The sequence below is a fragment of the Cariama cristata genome, unplaced genomic scaffold, assembly GCF_000690535.1.
Source record: "Cariama cristata isolate BGI_N322 unplaced genomic scaffold, ASM69053v1 scaffold4079, whole genome shotgun sequence".
Taxonomy (NCBI): Eukaryota; Metazoa; Chordata; class Aves; order Cariamiformes; family Cariamidae; genus Cariama; species Cariama cristata.
This window is the reverse complement of record NW_009637378.1, coordinates 29,163-38,623: the sequence shown is the minus strand read 5'-3', so window position 1 is coordinate 38,623 and position 9,461 is coordinate 29,163. Positions and strand designations below refer to the sequence as shown.

General features: G+C 46.8%; 1 protein-coding gene across 1 annotated transcript in view; it reads left to right on the top strand.

Moving 5' to 3' along the window:
* The first annotated feature begins 29 nt into the window (after window positions 1–29).
* LOC104167905 (putative adenosylhomocysteinase 3) overlaps window positions 30–9,461 on the top strand; it is a 35,937-nt gene continuing 26,505 nt past the window's right edge. Inside the window, exons 1-2 of the mRNA XM_009708302.1 lie at window positions 30–83; window positions 4,158–4,266. Of these exons, the coding sequence (XP_009706604.1) occupies window positions 30–83; window positions 4,158–4,266 (163 nt within the window). The remainder of the gene's footprint in view (window positions 84–4,157; window positions 4,267–9,461) is intronic.

Here is a 9,461-nt window from a genome sequence, read left to right as displayed (position 1 = left end):
GGTGCGGAGGGGCTGTCGGTGATGCCGTCATGCCGAACAAGAAGAAGTACAATGTGAATGGAGATTCGGGCATTAAAGCCCAGGTGAGGGCAGTCTTTTGTACCGTAATATCACCTTTCTCTTTAAAAGTACATTTGTCTCTCTCCACCCCTCCCTTTTTTTTCCTTCTTTCCTTGCTGTTTCCCCCCAGTCACTTATTTCTGGAGCTGACTCCATCCGCCCGCTTAGAGAAAAAATCCCAGTCTCTGGAGGACTTCTCTTCGTTTTCTCTCGGGAGCAGGAGGTTTGAGATGATGAAGTGTTGAGCCAAACATGTTGCTCTGGGGTTGTTCTTCGGAGCACCGTGATGGAGGAGTCAATGGGTTTGCGAGCAGGGAGATTGCCCAGGAAAACCTCGGATGATGAGACCTTTTTTTGCTCGGTGAAGTAGTGTAGAGCGGCTCTTCATGGTGGGAACCCCAGGTTGAAGTGAGACTTGGCTCATTTGAAATGTAATGAGCATGCACCTGCATTTAGAAGTCATTAACCCCTTGTACCTCTGGAGGTGAGGTTTTTCAGCTTGAATTGGTTTTTTTCCTGCTGGAAGTTGAAAGCAACGACGCTTGTGTAGCTGCAGAGCAGGTTGCACTCCTAAATCCAAGCAGCTGCAGCTCTCAAAGGCTTCACAGCCTCTCCTTTGAGCTTTAGCCTGGGCAAAGTTGGGTGTTACCTTCAGAGGCGATTCGGTGTGAGCTGAACGAGTTCAATCTGGAACCAAATCACTGTTCTTGTCCCTGTCTTGAATGCTCCCATCTTTCCAGCCGGGCTGAAACATGGCATGGCATGCTGTCGGTTCCCTTGTGCCGTTTGGTAGAGATTTAAACCAGAGTTTTGGTCTGGGGAAGAAGGTCTGGTTTTCTCCTTCTGGATGGATCAGCTGTGCGTTGCTGAGATTTCAACTCAAAAATAAAGACCTGCTGAGGAAACTGGCTTAAGGATATATTCCTTCCAGCACTCTCTACCCTTCACATGTCCATGCGATACAAGATTTAGCACTGAATGAAGACAATAGATGTCTTAAATCAAATTCCAGCATCCTTTCTTGCCCACTCTCTCTGTTGCTTGAAGAATAAAGCCAAAAGATGTTGGTGAAGTATCAACGCTAACTAAAAGCAGACCAGAGCCTTGACCTGGCCCCTTCCCGACCTTCTCCTCTTCTGCTGCTTCCTTCCACCTCTTGGCAGTCAGTGCCTTGCTCAGCTAAAGTTAAACCCAGCTTCTGGCAGTATTTAAAGGGTTTAAACCCTTAAAGGGGTTGAGGGCGGGGTTTATTATAAAGTCTAGTTCTAGTTCTGCCTAGTTTGGTTCATGACGTATTTTGTTTCTCAGCATGTACTTGCCTATCAGTCTTGGATGTGGAAGTACTTTGAGAGCTCTGAATGCAATTATCGATATTACCGTGTCGCTTGAAATAGTTGCATTGAGTGTCCTTGAAGAGATGATGTGGGAAAGGAAAATGTTAATTATAATATGGATTATTCACCCTTTGTTAGACTTCCAGCCTATCTCACTTTGCCGAGAGCATCGTTTCACACAAATAACCTGATGTTTTGATGAAGCTGCTCAGCTGTTCAGGGATTTATTTTAAATTAAAAAAAAGAAAGTTAGTTCAGGCCAACAGCTTCTTAGAAAAGGAATATAAAAACTGGCGTGTGTGTGCAAAGACGCCGTCCCGCCGGGATCCGAGGTGTTAATCCGCAACACAACTCTTGACTGTAATATGAGTTTGACATGGTTTTTTTCCTCCCCAGTGTGTTTCCTGATCCGGTGTCGTTCTGTTGTTTGGTTTAAGATTAGCAGGAAAAAAAGAGCTCCCATGTGCTGCTGCAAATCCTGTCCCAGGTCCTTTCCCTCCTTCCCAGCAGCCTGAGCTGGCTGTCCCCGGGCCAGCTCAGGCTGGGCTTCACAGGGGAATTAGCCACCTGAGACCCCCATCACCTTTTTCCTTCACTTACTGGCCCAAAAAGCAGGGTGCCAGCTCTGTAGCATCACCAGCCCGTCTCAAGTGCAATGTCAAGTCTACTTAAACCACTAAGCTTGAATTTGAGTTCCCAGAACAGGATCAAATTCTTTCTGGTTAGATGGCTTCTTTAAACACAACTGACTTCTCAAAATATCCCAAGGGGTTAGTTAGTAGTTAGTTGTTAGTCTCAAATGCTCTTTGAGTATTTTGGAGATGTAAATATTTAACCCCATTGTACCAGACTGAGTCAGTTTATGCTTGTAGCAAAGTCCAAGGAAATTTGCAACTGGAAGTCGTGTTTCCGATTTCCCTGAGATTTAGCACGAATCGTGAACATGGTGGGAGCATCAATGGTTGGCTTACAAAGCAATGAGAACGAGGAGTTAAAATATTTTCTAAAACCATAAGCCTGTTCTCCCGAATGCTTAAATATGGTCCGGTAGCCACATACAGAGAGAACTAGAAGGGATGTTGAGCTGCTGGTGTGGTTCTGGGATGCGCCGTGTCCCTTGAGGAAGGCAGGTGGGCTCTGAGCAGTTTTGGTGTCTGTTGAAATGAGTCTGATGCTCGTGAAACCCTTTGGGGTCACCAGCTGAAGGTCGGTGCTGATGGGAGCGGGGAAGCATTAAGACAAGTTCAACCTGAGGTGCACGTCAACGAGGCACGGAAGGGTTGAGTTTCTACTGTAAAATCGCTAATAATCATCTGAAAGAGCAGATGTTTGGTTTATGTGAAAACCTGGTTTTGGGGAGTTTATAGTAAGGAATTGCTGATTATTTGGCCTTCTTGCTGTTCTTTTCAACCAAGGGCAAGAGAAAAATGGCGCTTGGAGAAAGAGGTTCTTCTAGAAATCCCAATGTTAAATGTTATTTTCCCCTTAAAAGTGACACTTCTTCACTTATCGCTTCTGTCCTCTGCATGCTTTGGAGCAGATTAGCTCTGCTGGCTTAAAATAAATATTTATCTCTCAGCTTGGCAGTTGTCGCGGCCATAACATGGGCAGGGCTGAGCCTGGTTGTGCTTAGCTGCTCTCAAACCCGCCGGTGGTCTTGGGGCTTCGCAGACGTTCCTGGGGAGTCTGAAATCTTCGTTCCTTGGTGATGACTGAAATGGAAACGGGCTTGATTCTTCATCTCGGGTTGAGCAGGTTGCTGTTTGTCATCCACAACAATTTGTTGCAATGAGGTGAGCTCCATTAAAAAAAGAGGGTAGACGCAAAATGCCACAAAATATTGGTGTTACGTCCGTTGCTGCCGTATTATGGTAGGCGTTGCTGGTAAATGATAGTTGGTTCGTTCTCTCCAGCTTGGATAATTACATTTTGCCAATCTGCACAGCGCTTCATTTACATGCCTTATCCTTCATTTCTTGATTCATTGTATAAAGTTGTGTGCTCTTAAATACAATACTTTCAAATACTTGTGCTCTCCAGGCATCCATGCTCCCAACAGTTACAACAGCCTTGAGTGACTTATCTAATCTCAAATGTTTCTTAATATAGAGTGCAGCTGGAAGCAGCATTCATTACTTGAAGTGTTTTTATTTTTGCCTTTTGTATCTCGTACGGCAAATAGGGAGCATCTCATACTGGTCACCACAATAAATGTTGTGAGATAGGTCAGTGTCTGCATCAGCGCTGCAAATGTTGGGTGGCCCTGATGGGGCTTCTCTTGCGACGAATAATGCGTATCGTTAGCATGTTGGAAAAATAAGTTTCTGTGTTACGGGGACAGAAGCTTTCTAATTTGTATGGTTAAAAAGAGGAGTTTCAAGGTATTTGAAAGACAAGTGCGTCGATGCTGTGTCTGGTGGAGGGTCTGAACTCTTGCGACGAATAATGCGTATCGTTAGCATGTTGGAAAAATAAGTTTCTGTGTTACGGGGACAGAAGCTTTCTAATTCGTATGGTTAGAAGAGGAGCTTCAAGGTATTTGAAAGACAAGTGTGTCGATGCTGTGTCTGGTGGGGGGTCTGAAATTAAACGAAGTAGGCAATTTAGCGTAATCTGTCCCCAGTTAAATAACAGGAATTGTGATTCAGCCCGTAACTGAGATGCTGTCAGCGTCTGCTCAAGGCTTTGGGTACTTGGGATTAACCTTCTGTCTCAGACTGTTGGGTTTTTACATCTGAGTTAACTATTAATTTCTTTTAACAGATCCAGTTTGCTGACCAAAAGCAAGAATTCAACAAGCGCCCGACGAAGATTGGCCGCCGTTCGCTTTCCCGCTCCATCTCGCAGTCCTCGACAGATAGCTACAGCTCAGGTGTGTGCCATCAGCTGCAGTGACAGCATCTCTGCAGACTGCAGGCTGTGTCCTGTGTTTTGCTCAAGGATCTCCCAGATCTGCTGTGTAGTCGGTAGTGTCAGAGGGAATCATAGAATCGTTATGGTTGGAAGAGACCTCAAAGATCATCAAGTCCAACCGTCTACCCAACACCACCATGCCCACTAAACCCACTAAACCGTGTCTCGAAGCACCACGTCTAAACATTTTTTGAACACCTCCAGGGATGGTGAGTCCACCACCTCCCTGGGGAGCCTGTTCCAATGCTTAAAAGCATGGAAAGAGGGTTGTTGCTTTTTTTTCTCATCTTCATGTATAGTTGGATAGAAAATTAAGTTACTCTGGTGCTCTTAACACTTCTGATCTCTCCTTATAACCCTCATGTGCAGTTGCTGCTGGCTTTCCTCCTCTTCCCCTTCCTTTTCCTTCCAGGCTCAGCAAAACAGTGTTTCTGTTCATGCTTGCATGTCATCTTCCCTTCCCGTTCTTGAATAAATCCATGTGGATCCCACTGTAGGTTAGGACTCACCCATTGCACATGAAGTTGGAGTCTTTGGAAGAGCAGTGGTGACCTTCGAAGGCCATGCATGTGTCTTCTGTGGTTTTCCTGCTGGAATCTGTGAAATGAAAATTTCAGCGAGCAGTGGACATGCTGTTTGGTCTTCTGGCTGTACTTACGGGAATTCACTGGGGAGGGAGGTTGGGTCTATTGGGGTTTGTTTGTTTTGTTTTAAATTTCAGGCGTCTTCTGAAGTCCCAGGTATTTTTACGAAGATTGGTTCTGGAAACTTGATTCATCTGGACTAGTATTTGGTGGTTGTGCGGCACTATCCAGACTTCAGGCTCTGGCCTCCGTGGCAGCAGGCTTGCTCCTTTGAGAACACGGCACAGCAAAGTTTTGTTTTGTCCTGCATAGGTGCTTGAGTTGTTTTGTTTTCTTTAAATGTGCATCATTTGCAGTGTAGACAACTGAAGATTTCTGGAGCAGTCCATGAATGTTTCTTAAAACCTAGTTAAAGGTAGATCCCTGTGAAAAATAGACTAATTTGATTGAGTTCTCTGTACATCAAACATTCAACCTTTATAAATCAAACATTTAACAATCAAACATTTAACATTTTGAGCTGATGCAAAAAAGGCAGCACAAGAAAGTCATGAAAACAAGGCTCCTGGTGGAAATTGGCATTTTTTTCCTTACTGCTGCCTTGAGAGAATGACTGCTAAAGCTTACCTTGACTTTGAGTGAGGAAGGTGAAGGTGCCCTGCACTTCATAAACAGTCTCTAGCATTATTCAGCAAATAAGTCACTGTGGCCACAGAGTGCTGAGGACGTTCAGTGCCACCACACTTCCCAGCAGATAAGAACATCACTGACCCATTCGGTAAAACATTATGCCCCCTTTAGCTAAAATTTAGCACCTTTAGCTAAATTTACCGTAGTCCAGTAACACCCATCTGGGACTGGTATCACACCTCACCTCCCAGTGTCCTCTTTTCTTTGTCTCTGAATATGTCGTTAAATACCTTTACTGTGCTGGAGACCTTCTGTCACTTCAGGGGTTGGTTATGAGGATAGTGGCTTTCCACGAATAGGGAGAGATCATCAGGGATGCTCTCAAATTGTTCGGGATAGGTCCATCCGGGATCCTTGGCACTTTGAAGGGAATACTGCTTGCTACCTGAAATGTTACAGCTACTGTCTTAGCTGAGAGCATCACAGAAAGGAGCTTGGATCCAAATCCCCAGCCCTCAAGGAGTCTTAATTCATCTGATCCTCTCCTCGTCCTGGCCCCTGGAAGAAGATGCAGAAGAAATCAACTTCCAACACGAAGGCTACAAAGAATGGAGATGTAAGCAACTGGAAACTGGAGGAGGTATTATTCCTCTGTTCCTTATGACTGTGAAGGCGAATGATCAGGCCTTTCTAGTGATGTGTACCAAAACTCATGGTGGAGTACCGTCAAGAGCTCTCGGATGGGTATTCAGGTTGGTGGCCAAGGTCTGGCTGCAGGCCTTGCAGAGGTCTGGCTTTATGCCAGAGCCATGGGGAATACGGAGCGTTCATAATGAGGCTCCACCACAGTCCTTCATTTAGTCCCTGTCCATGACATGGATGCATTTTTTTGGGATATTTGGCAGGTCATGGTGTATTTGAGGAGAATCTGGGTAGATTTGGTGCATCAGAGACCACGAGAGCTCAAAGGTGCATCCTACCTTGACCCTCTCAGCTCGATACCTTGTGTATAACAAGAAATAATTCTGCTTTGGGGGGGATGACGTGCTGTGAGCTACGGTTGGTTTTTGGTTGCAGAGTTTGCTGGCCATGGATGAGTCCTATTCTGCACACTGAAAACCTGTGGCCAAAATTCACATCTGAAGGTAGTCCACCCACATCTGCTCGAATGAGGGTGTTCTGGGCCATATCTCACCTGCAGGTTCCAGCTGCGTGTCTGCTGTTGAGGAAAGCAGGACAGAGCCCGTGGGCTCGCACAGGGCTGCTCACGCTGTCCAGTTGTGCGCATGGATGGAGGTGAAGCTTTCTCTGCTGTGCCGGCCAGCACCAGCACCAGAGACCGGTCCCTCACCTGTTTGATTTCCCAGGGTGGATGTAGTTGACAACTGCAGCTGGTGAAGGGTCTGGAGCACAAGTCTGATGGGGAGCGGCTGAGGGAGCTGGGGGGGTTTGGTCTGGAGAAGAGGAGGCTGAGGGGAGACCTGCTCGCTCTCTACAACCACCTGAAAGGAGGGGGTAGCCAGGTGGGGGTCGGTCTCTTCTCCCAAGTAACCAGCAATAGGACAAGAGGAAACGGCCTCAAGTTGTGCCAGGGGAGGTTTAGATTGGATATTAGGGAGAATTTCTTCACGGAAAGGGTTGTCAAGCCCTGGACCAGGCTGCCCAGGGCAGTGGTGGAGTCCCCATCCCTGGAGGTGTTTAAAAGATGTGCAGACGTGGTGCTTAGGGACATGGTTTAGTGGTGGGCTTGGCAGTGCTGGGTTAACGGTTGGACTCGGTGATCTTAAAGGTCCTTTCCAACCTAAATGATTCTGTGATTCTACAGCTGAAGCTGATGCCTGTCTGAAGTCCTAGTAGGTCTTGACTGTTGAAGCTTTAGAGAAGATCCCTGTTCTTGTGCCCGTCCTGTCACAGTACGTGCCATAACCTGTTGGGAGCAAACAGGATAAAACCTCCCACCTATGATGAATGTGGTTTCATGTTTTTTTCTTGAGCTGTCTGGAGAAGGTGGGCAGAGCACCGTGTGAGCCAGCAGCGAAGCGTGGAGCGATCCTCTCTGCCAGCACAAGCAATGAGCTAGGTGCCACCACTAAAGGGGGACCGCGTTAGTGGTGGAAGGTTGAGGAGCCAGCAGAAGCCTGAGAGGTTTAAACAGAGACATTTTAGCTCTGTTAAAGTATAGAAAGCCTCCACAAATGCAGGATCCAGCTCCTGGCTGACTGCTGCGAAAAGGTGCTGTGCACAGAACTTTGACTTGAGCCTAGGTGATGGGCCAGAAATCTTCCTGACGTAGAGATGGAAAGCCTCCTTTGTGTTTCATTTCCCTGATTCTAAGGATATCAGAGGTGAGCTGGGGCAGGACCATACTGTGACAGCCCACTGGGTTGAGGCAGTATTACTGGTCCTGCCTGTCTCCCATTCCTTCTGGCCCTAACGTATCTCAGAACCGCAGTCAGATCAGATGGCTGAGCAGATTCATATGAACCGGCTTCGTGGCAGTAGTGCATTGCCCGTAACAGAGATGATTGCCTGCGCACACCATGAAAAACACACTAGATGAGGACATACAAGCTTTTTATGTTTTTCAGCAACCCAGGTTTAGAAGAGCAAAGGTAACTGGTGGAAAAGTTGTGGTTATCTGGTCCTCTCTTGCTCCGGGCAGAGGCAGGTGCTCATCTCCAGAAGATGCAACTTCTGGAGGTTGTGATCTGATCCTGGGCGCACGAATGGTGAAAGCCACGGACAGTCTGATGGCTTCACCCTAGTTCCAGTGGAACAAGCGACTCTTCTTTGTCTCCTTTCCCAGCTCTTGGATCGCTGCTTTTGTCATGCTGCCTTGTACACTTGGAAGAACCTCCAGAGGCTTGGAGGAGCCCCCCAAGGTTGGGAACAACCTGGGTGACCCATCACCTCTGCAGCATCTGCGTTCCCCACAAAGGGCTTTTAGGAGAAATTGAGGAGCATATATGCCTTTTCCTCCCCAGAGGGACATCAGCCCAGGCTCTGTTTGCACTTTGTAAGCCACCTGGACTATGTTTGTAATGTTATCGTCTTGGGTAGCATGTTTTAAGCTGCCATTAACGATTAGACTTCTTTAATACAGGTCTGTGATTAATATAACATCAGTACAGGTTTTACAACTCCATCCGATATCTAATCAGCGGGGTATATTTTATGGCTGTCATTTTTCAAGACTAACAGGCTGATTAGCCTGGCTAATGTCATCGTGTTTGCTCCCGATTCACAGCTGAAAGAACTTGGAGCAACTTTGGGGAATTCTCCTCCGCCCCTTGCACTTAGCATCTCCTTCTAAAGCATCAGCAATTGCAATTAATTAGCTTGTGAAAGTATTCTGTTTCTCTCCTAATAAAAGCTGCTAGGCTGACAGTCAAGACGGAAGACTTCTGTTCCCACGACGATTGCAGGATGGGTGGATAAATCCCATTAGTACCTCTCGGCGTGGATCTTTGTCATTCTCCTTTTAGGGCTGAGCAGTAGCACAGTCTACACAATCCATTAAGATCTCCTGGGATGCGAAAAAGGCTGGAAAAGAAGAAGCATGAGCTGCATAGAGATATTTCTGGAGGGGAAGAATCATAGAATCATTTAGGTTGAAAAGACCTTTAAGGTCCAACTACCAAGGCCACCACTAAACCATGTCCCTAAGCACCACGTCTACGCATCTTGTAAATACCTCCAGGGATGGGGACTCCACCACTTCCCTGGGCAGCCTGTGCCAAGGCTTGACAACCCTTTCCGTGAAGAAATTTTTCCCAATATCCAATCTAAACCTCCCCTGGCACAACTTGAGGCTGTTTCCCCTTGTCCTATTGCTGGTTACTTGGGAGAAGAGGCCGACCCCCACCTGGCTACCCCCTCCTTTCAGGTGGTTGTAGAGAGCGATCAGGTCTCCCCTCAGCCTCCTCTTCTCCAGACCAAA